This window comes from Cynara cardunculus, unplaced genomic scaffold (assembly GCF_001531365.2).
Source record: "Cynara cardunculus var. scolymus isolate 2C unplaced genomic scaffold, CcrdV1 Un_Scaffold_609, whole genome shotgun sequence".
Taxonomy (NCBI): domain Eukaryota; kingdom Viridiplantae; phylum Streptophyta; class Magnoliopsida; order Asterales; family Asteraceae; genus Cynara; species Cynara cardunculus.
Window position 1 is genome coordinate 166,789 of NW_020200593.1, and position 14,285 is coordinate 181,073.

Consider the following 14,285-nt stretch of genomic DNA (forward strand, 5'->3'; position numbering starts at 1 on the left):
ATATATATATATATATATATATGGTTGGATTTCGATGAAAACGAATCTTCATTTTTAGATGTACATTTGGATGAGATTCACCGAGATGTATAGAAACCATAACCATAAAAAATTGAATACCACAAGTAACATATCCCTAATCAATAAAATAGAGGAATGTTCATCATAATTTTCTAGATACCGCAGGTATTAGGGGTGTACAAAAAACCGTCAACCCGTGAAATCCGTCCAACCCAACCCGCTAACAACACAATTAAACCCCAACTCGTCAAACCGCTAATTAGAAGGGTTGAAATTGGGTTAGCATAACTCAACACAACCCAAACCACCAACCCGCTGTTAATATATATTATTTTTTAATATTTACAAAATTACAATTTACAACCATACTTGGTTGTTCGCTTGCTACCGACCGGACTGCTCTCGCTCTCGTCCCCAATTTGTACTCTCAATTCTGCTTCTCGTTCTCATTTAGAAGCTCTTTGAGTCCAAAAATGGCGAAGGCCCTTGTATGCACACAAAATTGGTTGAAAGGGAATAATAAGAGGATTCAAATAAGTGAATTTTTGGATGAAATTTTATCTTATGACTTTTTAAAGAAGACAAACTTAACAATGTTTCTTTTTTCATGCTTATATTAATATTCTTTCTGAATTGTAGACAAACTCAAGGAGAATGCAACACTGGAGTCGGGAAGGTTCAAGACGGTCGTACTTGATTGAGGATTTGAATCGGATGCTATCATTTAAACTTTTGAAATTTGAATATAAGACTTGAGGATTTATATATATTTTTAGATGATTGTAATAACTAATGACTTTGTTGGGTATATTTTTAGTATTATTTATCATATTTTATTTATCAACTTTATGAATTTTAGAAACCCGTCAATCCAACCCAATTTAACCCATAAGGGTTGGGTTATACTTTTGAATGGATTGAGTTGGATTAAGATTTTTCAAAACGTCATAATTAAATTAGGTTATAAAAATATCAAAAACCATCCAACCCAATTAATATAGACGCCTAATAGATACCAGCAGCGTAATTCACTTGAGACAAAGAAAAATCATAATTAAAAAGGTTTGGTGGGTCGGAAACCGAACACGTGAAACAAGTCCACGTTTTCACAGAGAAAACATGGATCACGAGGTTTGAATAGTAAAATAATAAATAAATTTACAAAAAAAAAAAAAAAAAAAAAAAAAGAGTTTTTCTACTTCAATTAAATCTAAATATAAAAAAATATTTTCCATATTTAGATAAGAGAGAATAAATTGCCCAAAGTAGATTTTGTGAAAAGAAAGTATCCATTAACATTTTACTTTTTCAACGAATAAAAAATAAAAATATATATATTCGTGAAAAACATTCCCTTCATTTTTATATTTGGTTGCTATTAATGTTATATAGAATAATAGTTGAATTTCTTTGTTCATTATTTAACATTTTTGAAATAAGTTATAGAAAAACTATTAAAATCACTCAAATTTTATCAGCTAAGCTAACCTTTGAGAGTTAACAAAAACATGCTTATTATTCAATATATAGATCTAGTCAGAAAAGTATCAGATCATCAAGTCCAATTACAGTATAGTCATGGACCAACTTATATGACCAATTGAGCTTTTTGGTCTGAGGAATGATCCTATAATGATTGGTTTGGTTAACACTTGAAAATAATAAGGGTTAATTTTCGACAACCAACTAAGACATTCTTGTAAGCATGGGGGAAAGGGTGAAAATCATGACAACGGATTGATTGAATGATCAATGTCATATACGTGTGAATTTTAGTTATAGACCCGAGGTGCTTAGTGCATACATAAGTTGTCTTTTTATGAAGGTTGTAAGTGCACGAATCTTGTAGAAAAAAATGTTTGATGGGTTATTCAATCGGTAAGAAGTGATAGGTTGGTATCTGACATGAGATAAAACACGTATTCATCTTCGACTGAAATGATTTGTTTCGTCCAAACATTATGGTCCACACTCATATAAGTCAATATCGATCTCTCTATTTTTATATTTTTAGGCAAAATTTTGAAAATGGAACAACCCAGAAGGTTGTTTTATTAGCAATATGCATTTTTTGAATAATATTTATGAATAAAAGTTTGATTCACCATATATTAACAAAAAAATCGGTTAAATCTAGAGATGCAAATTTTATCTGTAGGGGCGGGTTCCGGGCAAGGATGGAGATTTATTTTCAAACCCGAAGCAGGGTCGGGGATGGCATTACCCGTTCCTAATTCGAACCCGATTAATTTTTTATTTTTATTTAATATATGTATACAGTGTGTGTATAAATAAATACATATGTATATATGGGGAGACATTCTTTTAAAAACTCATGAAATTATGATAACCTTGAGAACTTGTGCATCATGTGTTATTTTACATATATTTTTTAATTAAAGACTTGGATATAAAATATTAATTAACGTATATTTGTTTCACAATGTGTTTGCTTCATATGTGCTCGGTTCACAATGTGAATCTTTTTGATGTGTTTGTGAAACACAAAATACACGTAAAAAATTTCACATATGAAACAAATACATATAAAACAAACACCATTGTGAAACAAATATACCTTAATCAATACATTAAATAGTATGTCTCGATAGAAAAAGTATCATATGAAATAAAACATGATGCATAAGATTTCAAGGTTATCACAATTTAATGGGTTCTCAAATGATTAAGCTCCCATATATATGTATACATTTGTTATTAATATGTTTAATTTCAATATTACTAATTAATTTAGTGATGATTTATCATAATTTTAATATTAAATACATTTTAATATTAAATACATTAATTTTGAATATCACAATATATTTATTATATTATTAAAAATACTATTTTTTTAACATTTAAATTTAAGATTTCTTATTGCTATGAATAATAGGAATTACAGGGGGTTTTTTTTAACATCTCCAACAGATTCTTCAAAACGAGAAAAATGAAGATTATGAACTAAAATTTAGCTCCAAAAGTATCTCAGAAATGGAGAAAGTAGTAAATAAAATATATTTTCCCTCTAAATATGGAGATTACCCCAAAAAATATTACCATGTATGACAGTATGAGAAATATTTTTTAATATATTTCTACCCATGAGAAACTTTGAAAATAATTATTTAGAGAAAAAAATAATATTTTAATAAATAAATAAAACATTTTAAATATTATAAATAATGTTGATTTTCTAAAATATGAAATCTGTTGGAGATGAATATAATTTATTTTTAGACATTTTAACTTTTAATTCTTCATTTTTGGTAAATTTGTTGGAGATGCTCTAAGTAATCATTTTTTCAATTTATTCAAATTTAAAGGATTTTATTCTCGTTCTCTTACTTTCTTTATTTTAGAGAAGGTTTCGAAAAATATATTAAAACAAAAATCTCTAAAATCTTTATTTTAAAATATTTATTGAAGATGCTTTTTAAAAAAAATCAATGTTTATTCAGCAAGAAAATAATACTTATTGAAGGTCGTGGCTGCAAATTATTTAGATTCCAGGCGATTCTTTATTTAATTACAAAAAAAAAACGCAAAAATCTGAGAGAATATCAGAATAAGATTTGACGTATGAAAAAGCTTATTTTTGGTGTAAATTAATAAAATATTTAATTAATAATATTATCTGATATTCGATTGTGTATACGAAATCGATTCGATGTTTTCTTTATGATAATTATATACGCCTGACTTGTATTTAATTATAATCCAAATTAAATTAAAAATATTTATTATTTTTATAAAATATTTAATTTTAACGATTTTTATTGGTAGAAATATTAACAAAAAAAATTCTTTTTCATAAATAATATTTTTTGAAGAGTTCTTTAATTTAAAGAATTTCATCTTTTTTATTTTACTTTCTCCACTTTTGGGTAAGATTTTAAAAATCTGTTACACATTCTCTAAAAAACAATTTATTTTTCTTTAATAAAAATCCATAGAATTAGATCAGTATTATTTGTTTTAAAACAATAAACAATCGGAAAAAAAGTAAATAAAAGGAAAAAAAAATTAGAACCACAACATTTTCAATGGATATTATGTACATGGTCGCAACAGATAAATCATTTATATATTTTAAAGAATCTATTTTTATAAATTTAATTTTAATGCTTACGATAACATTAATCGGTCTCACACAAAACCTGCTTTCAATGTAAAGAGATATTTTTCGGCTCACTCAAGGACTAAGGTTAACGAGTGACTCGTAATCGAACCCGAAACCTATATTGTATATAAAAAAAAATCACTACATCACTTTGTCAACTACGCTACATATGGTACTATTTCAAACAATTAAGTTCAATAAAGAAAAATCATACGCTGTTTTTCATTTCTGTAATTATAATATATTTTAATTATTCATAAAGTTATAATATATTAATTTTAATTCCATAAAAGATTTCTTTAAAATAAAATTTGTGGTATATATAATTTTTATTTTGAACTTTAAATCGAGTAACCTATAACTTTGGTCCATGTGGTTTACACGAATCTTTGAAAGTGGTCCTTAAACTTCAACAACTAAAATTACTGTCCTTATTATTTACATCTTGCTTTGAAAATCGTCCCAATTCACTAATTGCGTCAAAAATGGTCAGTTAAGGGGCATTTTGGTTTTTCACCTTTCTTACTATTTTTCTATTAACAAATTAAAATTAAATTAAACTATTTAAATTGTATATGTATGAATACACTCACATCGTCAGCAACCCTTACCCTCTCCCTCCTATCGTCGGCAACCCTCACCCTCTCCCTTTTCGTTCCCACTAAGCACCGTTGCACAACCTCCACATAACCACCACCACCTCCACCATCCCCTCCATGAATCACCCGTGAAGGGTTTTAGATTTATTGTTGAAGACAAAGAAACAGTCAAAGCACAACCGAAAGGTTGTCGATTTCTTATTGAAGACGAAGAAATAGTCAAAGCACAACCGAAGGGTCAATAATGTTTGAAGCCACCGATTTAAAGCACAGTCCTGATCCAAAGCATAGTCTTGGGTTTATGACTATATTGGATTTTTGTGGTTTTGCCAAAGGATGGTGAGGTAGGCACTCAATAAAGTCCGAGCATCAAATTTTGAGCTTTGGTTGCATTCCAAGTCTGGCGCCTCTCAACCTATAAGTCCAGTATCCCTCATCCCTGCGACTCCAGTGACCTCAACCCTAGCTCCCCAGATGAACGCTCCCCTCCTCGTTTTCTATTTATAAATTGAAACTTCCTCTCCCCTTGATTTAGTTTAGTTTAGGTTTTAGGGGTTGATTTAAAGAGATACTTAGGTTTGATTTTAGGATTTGAGTTTGTATATTTGATTTAGGGTTCTTGTTGTTCCATAATATTGGGAAAGAAGTTGTACGTGTGATTCTGGATATGAATTAGAAAACATGTGAGCACAATCGAACAACATTCTTGGTGCTTGTATTTTTTTTTTTTTGGTTTGGTAACCGTAACAATGGGTTAATCGGAAGGGATTTTGAGGTTCACCAGAGATGTTTAATCATGGGAAAGAAGACGAGGGTGGTGCACATGCTTACTTTAGAGAACTATTTAATAAAAAAGAAAAAGACTTAAAAAGACTGAAGCACCCTTTATTTAACAGACAATTTTAATGGAGTTAATGACCAGAGACGATTTTCAAAGTAAAATGTAAACAGTAAGGATGATAACTGTAGTTATTGAAGTTTAGGGACCACTTTCAAATATTCGTGTAAATCACAGGGACCAAAATTGTAGTTTACTCCTTTAAAAACATTCAAAAAGTTTCAGAAACCACGTAGACTAATAAAAGGTTGGTATCTGTTTCGTCTTTGGTTGGCTGGTGATTTGCTGGAGACGAATAAATAGAAAATATTGGTTCGCAAAGTCTCACTTCCAAAGAAGGAAGAAGAAGAAGGATGGATTCATCAATGGAGATCCATGTAACGGATATCCATGGCGAAACCCTAAACATGATATTCGTATGGTCAGTTGCTTTAGCATCCATCTTATTCTGCAACAAAATCAGCACCCTTATTGCACCAGGTACAGCACGATTATGCGTATTCCTCCCTGTTTTCGGCATCTTCTTCTACCTCCCTCTTCTCCTTACCTCTGTTCATTTCGCTGGTACAACCTCCTTCTTCATCTCCTGGCTTGCAAACTTCAAATTGCTTCTATTTGCCTTCGATAAAGGTCCCTTGTTCTCCAATCCACCTCTCCCTTGGTACCAGTTCATCCTCTCCGCTTGTGTACCAATCAAAATCTCCGAAAATGCGAACAAATCTGAAGATTCTCGACCTAATGGACGCCGATCTGAAGCTGGATCTCCGAAAAAAGCAATTAAATCACCCGTCAATTACTCCGTCAAGTTTATGGTGTTTGTTTTGTTGCTTAATCTCTATAATTACGCCGATAACTTTAATCCTCTGATCAAAATGGCTCTATTTTGTGTTCATATCTATGTGGTTCTAGATGTAGGCTTAGCCGTAGTTGCCTATCTGGCTCGAGCCATCGTTGGCTTCGAGCTCGAGCCCCAGTTCGATGAGCCGTATCTAGCTACATCTCTACAAGACTTTTGGGGAAAGAGATGGAATCTGATGGTCACGGGTGTACTACACCCTACGGTATACCTTCCCGTCCGATCACTTTCCGGCAGGTACTTATCGAAAAAAGTGGCCCCACTTCCGGCGGTAATGGCGTCGTTTATCGTCTCCGGTTTGATGCACGAATTAATATTTTATTACCTTGGTCGATTGAAACCCACGTGGGAAGTCACGTGGTTCTTCGTCCTCCACGGCGCGTTGGTGGGGTTGGAGGTGTTGGTCAAACGGGAGGTGAACGGAAGATTCCGGCTGCCGGCGGTGGTTTCCGGTCCGTTGGCGTTGGGTTTGGTGGTGGCGACGAGTTTTTGGTTATTCTTTCCGCCGTTCTTGCGGTGTGAAACGGAGCTCCGATCGTGTAAAGAGTTTGTGGCGTTTATGGACCTTTTTGTTCATGGTCGGTTTGTTGGTGCAAATGACGTTTCTTGCCCTTACTTCTGAAGAAGGAATGGAGGGTATAAAAGACATTTTAGGTGTACTTTATAATGTGCTACTATTTTAGTTTATTATTTAATCGATTTCTCTCTCTCTCTCTCTCTCTTTTTCTTTTAAAGAGTAAATTACGGATTTGGTCCCTGTAGTTTAATGGTTTTCATGAAAATGGTCCCTGAACATAATTTTTAACAGATTAACACTTGTTGTATGTCATTTTGTAACGAATTAGTTCCTCCATTAACCTTGAGGGCATTTGACTCCTTTTCCTTTATTTTTTGTCTTTACTCCAGGGACCAACTTCATAAAAACCACAAGGACCAAATCTATGATTAAATAAAAAAAATTAAAATTTTATATTTTGAGTTTATTAAATTAATTCATTATTATATTTTACTGTATATTAATTATTATAATTTAAATTTATTTAATATATAATGTTTTCTTCAAAAAAATATGTATTATATATGTATACACTTGCACTTACACACACACATACATACATATATAGTTATACATAGTCAAATTCAATCGTTCAAAAGAAGTCACCTCCATCAATCATTAGATTAATTGATTCAATAGGTGTTATCAAATGGATGTTTGTAACAATATTTTTTAGATTAAGAAAAATCTTACCACCCCAATTTTTTATTCAAAAAAAATGAAATATAAACAAAAATCAAGTGAAATAAATACACCACATTGATTTATTTTTTTCATCCGTTTTTTTTCCGGTTTTTCATTTATTTAACGTTTTCCTCTGAACTCAACTATCTCTCTCTCTCAACACAAAATAAACGAAAAATTGAAAACACGGAAAAATATGTGGGGTGAGGTTATTTTTAATTTGAAAAATATTGTTGTAAATGTTCATTTAATTTATATCTCTTGAATCAATTAATTTAATGATTAATAGATATTATTTTCTCTTAAAACCCACTATGTATATATGTTTTTTTTATTAACCTGGATATCCAACCCGCTATACGAGTCGACTAATCTCAAAGCGACCACCTGCTTTGCAGATAGCCCGGAGTCATCGCATTTGAACTTTCATGGCTACAAGGGGATTTTTATAACTTCTTGGATTTGAACATGTGACCTCCTGGTACTTTTGACTTTTGAAGTCAAGTTCAAACCAGTCAGGTATATATGTTTGTGTGTACATGCGTTTATGTGTGTGTGCATACGCACACGTACGTAATATATATTTTTTGAAAGAAAATATATTGTATATTATAATTGAACTTAAAGTATAATAAAAACATATATTAAAGTATGATAACTTTTGTAAAAATCACAAAACCACGAGGACTAAATTCGTAATTTACTCTTTTTTAAATCTCATTTCTAGCTTTAAATGTTAGTTCTAAAAAATGTTATGATAATGGATTTTTATTAAAAGCTTGATGGTTTATTTATTTTAAAAAAGATTCATATATTTAATTATTTAATAAAAAAAAGTTGAATAGTTTATTTATTTACAAAGAAGGTTTTGTGACTTAAGGTTAGTTTGTTAGTAGTTTAATGAGCTTTAATAAGCTTACAACTAATTCGGTCAGTTATACGTAACTGCTTGTTAGCAGCTTAATGATATAAAAAACGGTTTTCTTCAGTAAACTTCTACTACAAAAAATTTATGAAGAAAGTCAAGTTTTTTTTTTCTTCTCAAATTTGTCCATCCTCATTTAGAAAGCAATAATTCCATTTATGGAAAAACATTTTTGAACAAAATTCTTATCCTTTTATACAGACATATTTATCCATAGATGACTTAATGTAAAACTAATCGAACAACCCCTCAACATGCTTAAACATAATTTGAACCACCAGTTCCCACAGTAATCAGCCATTCAATAGTCTTATACCATCTCCAAAAGCTATGTTATTTTTTCCGTGAAAAGTTAAAATCTATAAAAAAAAATTATATCCAGTTTCAACAACTACTTCATTTTATTATTTCCAACATTAATATATTAAAATATTCTTATAAAAAATTAAAACATATTCAACCTTGTTCTCTCTTAACACACACAGTAGCATAGTAGTTGTTAACGACCATGTCACAATAAAATTGTTGGTCTATTATTAGAATGAAATTTCTAAAAATAGAGATTACAGTGAATGCATGACAACACCGTTCAGCTACATGTGTACGTAAGTCATGTCGGTATTTCCTTAGTTGCACGTTATTACTTCTGAGAAAAAGGTTACGTTTCTCTCAAACATTCTTATAAGACGATGACAGCAAATGAGGTTGCAAAGTCGTTATGGGATTGGATTTTGAAGTTACGTCTTTCCAAGTAAAGGTGTTTCACGACAAACACTTTTTTGTTATCCTCTGAAAACAACATTTATTAAATTCTCTTTACAAAGATGTAATTATAGTATGTGAATCATCTAACAAAATCTATAATTATTTTTAAGTATTAATTGTTTTTAAATTAAATCTGTAAGTTGTTGAAAATGGCTATTTTCATTTTTGTGGTTTCGAAATTACGGATTTCGTCTATACGGTTTACAATTCTATGCCCTTTTCATCCTTGTGGTTTACGGTTTTTGTTTTTTTTTTCCTCATGCTTAACAATAACCCACTGACGGGATTAATATTAAAGACAAAAAGTCAATAAATTACAAACCATATATATGAAAACAGTAATTTTCAAAACCGAGTAATAGAATCGTAATTTTTAACAAACCACGTAAACAAAAATCTCTTTCTCTAAGTTTTATTTAATTTAAATATATAAAAGAAAATTAGTGATTGCATGACCAATGGCATGCAATGTAATCTCCGACGACTATCTGTTTTGTGGGTAGTCTGGAGTCACCACATTTTAAACTCCGTGGTCACAATGAGATTTGTATTCTTTATTGGATTTGAACCTGAAATCTTCGGTCACTTTTGACCTCTGGAGCTCAAGCTCAAACCAATCAGACACCACTCTTATAGTTGGAAGTTTGTTTTTTTATGATCTCTCTATTTCATAACAAAATATTTGTCTTTCAAATAATTTATTTCACTCCTATTTTTATTAAAACAAGTAATTTCTTATTTCTTCGAAGTTGATATGTTGTTTTTCAAAAGTTTACAAAGAAAAAAAACATGTAAATGTGACCATTCAGTATATCTGATTTTGATCGATAGACTTTCTTATCTGATGAAATGAGTCATCGTATAAATGTTATTTCTTGTCTTGAGTCTTTATCTTCAAATGAAATCGTGATTCGCTTCCGAAACTGTTCTTCATGAATGATTTTGGGTGGCACATTTTTTGTTCCCTACAATCGGTTTCTTTAAGAACTAGGAACGATCAACTTGATTTTGAAAAGACTGATTTAAAACCAAAACTGACCCAACCTAAAAACGATTTTAGCCATCTCTAACCGACTCGATGATTGCGGCCCAATAAGAGATTGGACCATTTCTAATGATTTGAGGCCCAATATAAGATTGGCCCAACCCAAATACTGATCCCGTTTCCCCCCCATCATTTTGAGTAAATTACTCTTTTTATCCATGCGGTTTAGAAATTGTGGTTTTGAAGTTGTATTTTTCGTTCTTATGGTTTGCAATTCATTTCTGTTTTTGTCTCTAAGACTAATTACTACTCATAAATATGAGCGCCTGGAATAGAAATGAACTGTAAACCATATAAATGAAAAAGAGATAAAGTTAAATCATAATAATAAAAACAATAATAACATTATAAATCATGGAAATGAAAACTTTAATTTCATAACTATGAAGACGAAAATAGAAATTTTTGACAAAGCATAGGAACGAAAAACAAAATTTACTCCATCATTTTTTAGGGTAAATTGCATGAAAAAGTAACGTATTTTAACTTGATTCATATTTTGGGTAATATACTTTCAAAACATTTATTTTGATACTTAAGATGTAAAATTTTAAACATTTAAGTATCCGGGTAGCCAGTTGAAGCATTAACAGGTTAGATTAAGATATTCATGTTAGCAAATAATACTGAGTTTGATACCAAATCACTCATCACATCAGCATAGTAACCGGTTAATGCTTCAACCGGTTACCCGAATAATTAAATGTTTAAAACTTTATATCGTAAGTACCAAAATGAAAGTTATAAAAATACGTTATCCAAAATATGAATCAGTTTAAAATATGTTACTTTTTAATATAATTTGACTTTTTTAATATCTTTTTATTTAAATCCAAAAGATGACTCCTCGAATATGTCGTCATTAATGAGTTCCTTCGTGAAGGAGTCATGTAAGCCTCACATTAATTACTACAAGTCAAGAGACATTAATATATTGTTTCCAATTTTATATTTTCTAATAAAATTTGTTGAGTTGTCAATTTTTGGTTTGGAAAAATTATTACAATCACAAAAGTAAAAGTAAAAGTAAAAGTAAAAGTAAATTACATGATTGATTTCTATGGAATCACATAGTTCGTCCCTCATTAATATATTATATAGAGAGAGCGTGCCGTAAGGGTGATTTCATTTGTTGACTTAATATATGGTGTTAACTTTGTGAACAATTTTATCTATTAATCTTCGAAATTTGTAGCTAAGATCATTCATGACATAAAGTGTAAATAATTGCACGTATAGACAAAGTAATACAAGTGAACAATGTTTACAAAAGATATTTTGGGAACAAATTTAGTTGTCCATTAATGACAATGAGATGTTCTGTAACCATCCATTAATGACAATGCGATGTTTTGTAACTACCCATTAATAACAATGTAACTATCCGGGAATTAATCTCGTCACCGAATCAAACCAACAGCAAGATCCCCGACACCAGATTATGCTACAGTTATTTTTTGGTTAATGGTTCATGTGTGAACAAGTATTCGATATTTATGGGAATTGTTCATGTGTGAACACAGATGCATGTGAAAAGAAGTCGTAAAGATTTTTGTAACATCCATGTTCTATTTTAGTAAACAAATACAATATGAAGTCTCATTCATATATGAAATAAATGTAGAATAATACATGGTTCATCTATGAACAAACATCAAATTGTGCTTATGAACAATGCTTGTGTTTATTCCTGAACATTATTTAATTTTTTTTAAATAATTGATAATTTGTACATACTCAGTTGTTGTTACGTGTATGTGGTTATCAAGTTCACATATGAAAACAATATTTTTCTAAATGTTGAAACGAGATTGTTCACCTATGAATAAGTGTTTACTCAGGTATAATTAAGAAATGTAATCGACAATTAATTTATTTGGAATAATTAAGAAATGTAACCGACAATTAATTTCCATGGGATATTCACAATGGCTAGACATAAAAAAATTAAGAAACGTAACCAAAAATTAATTTGCATTAAAAGAAAGATTAAATAAAAATTACATTTTTACCCTTATTAAATAAATTTATTATGTGCATCAACCAAAAATGTATCTTGTTTTCTATTGGTTCATTGAGGTTTGTAAAATTAACATCATATATCGGGTTAATAAATGAACTCACCCCCCAAAAGAGTTATTTTCGTCAGTATCCCATAAAAGAAAACCCTTTAGAACAAGTTATTTGGAAACAATTTACTCCGGAACAGAATGAGGATAACGTATTGACAAGAATTTTAGAACATAAAAAAGCTATCATATCTCATTTAAGTTGGGCCAGCCTCTTTTTGAATTTTCATACCTTAGGACTTTATGTACGTAACGATGACGGTTTGTATTTATTTTTTTCACTTATGGTCACATGTTTTCAAAAAATAATCTTTTAATATATTAATAATTGTACTACTAAATATTTTATAGCTATTAAAATTCAAGAGTTTCTTTTCTACAATTTTATTTAAATATTTTGTAATATATCATAAACATATATGTTATATTTTCTCTTTTATTATAAATTTGAAGATTTCTTTTTTTTTTTCTTTTAATTTAAAAAAAAAGGTTAACATAGTTGTTGAAGATGTTTTTATATATTCAGTTAGGAATTGTTTGTTTACCTCATAATAGTTCCATTAAGAGGCAACCTCTGAATCGTTAAGAGGTGAATCTTGTTTGGCAAAAAAAAAAAACAAGTCTGACTCTTAATGGTTCTATAACCATCTGAATAATTTTGTATCCTGAACCTTCATTAACCATTCAGCGTTCTAAATTCATTGTAAACAATTATGCACTATATCATGAAAGACTTTTAATCATTCTACAACAAACCATTCAACAGCTGCTAAACAGCCCCTTAAAATAAAATAAAATCGCAGTTGATGTGAGAGAGATGTGTTAGCAACCCAAGGAAGACTAGCAAACCTCCAATGTATCCATTTAATGAAATTTATTGAAGCATTTATTTTAGTAATTCTTATTTTCTAATCTACACCTCTAAAATCCATACCAATCTCAATCCAAATCTCCAAAACTCTCACCAATTTTCAACCGTTAGATTTACTTTGACTAATAACCATAAATGTACTGGACCCACCCCACCAAATTTTGATATAAAACCGCCATAGTCGAGGTTATAGACTATAGTCAACATAGTAACATAACACTTCACTAGTCAATTCTTGAAGTGATGGAGGATGTGAACAAGAATCTATCGTTAAAAATGGTTATGTGCTTGGTACTATTGACATTGTGGACCATCGGTTCTCCTGCTCGAGCCTGCTTCACGAATGGTGGAAGTTGTAGAAACTGCATAGCGAACGCGATGAGGAGAGATTGTCCAAAGTGTGCACCGATCATGAGGTGCATGGCTCGATGCTTGTGGGCTAATACCCCCAAATTCAAGTGTGTGAAGCAATGCGATTGCAATACGGGTTCCTATCCCAGACTTGCCGATTGTAAGAGTTGCTTGTCTCATTGCAAATGCTCCTGTGCTATGTACTAGTGTGTTTTTTGGTTCGTCTTGAGTTTAGTTTGTAACGTATCTAACAATATATCTGAATAAACACCCTTTTGGATATGCTTCCACGAGTTGTATGATACAAAGACTACCAAGATGATTATGCGTCTTGTTGAAAAAGTGGTTATATTGTATCAGTGTATGCATAAATCACAAACAAAATAAATAATCTGACAATATGTTTTTGTAAATATATTGTTCTAAAACCAACTATTAAGCGTTAAAAATTATAGTTTTTATTTGACAATAAAATTAAATTCACGTGTCGATACCAAATCTCTTTTTTGGTTAAAATTACCCGCAACTATGTTATTATGGCCACCATTATATTTTATATAAATATTTCTACTACAGCTT

General features: G+C 30.5%; 2 protein-coding genes across 2 annotated transcripts; both read left to right on the forward strand.

The window, feature by feature from the left end:
* Positions 1 to 5,921: 5,921 nt before the first annotated feature.
* On the forward strand, positions 5,922 to 7,135 carry LOC112501832 (acyl-CoA--sterol O-acyltransferase 1-like). The gene has a single exon (XM_025105568.1). It carries the CDS (start codon positions 5,938 to 5,940, stop codon positions 7,060 to 7,062), a length of 1,125 nt encoding a protein of 374 aa, XP_024961336.1. The 5' UTR covers positions 5,922 to 5,937; the 3' UTR covers positions 7,063 to 7,135.
* Positions 7,136 to 13,569: 6,434 nt separating this feature from the next.
* On the forward strand, positions 13,570 to 13,984 carry LOC112501834. The gene has a single exon (XM_025105571.1). It carries the CDS (start codon positions 13,599 to 13,601, stop codon positions 13,911 to 13,913), a length of 315 nt encoding a protein of 104 aa, XP_024961339.1. The 5' UTR covers positions 13,570 to 13,598; the 3' UTR covers positions 13,914 to 13,984.
* Positions 13,985 to 14,285: the final 301 nt, after the last annotated feature.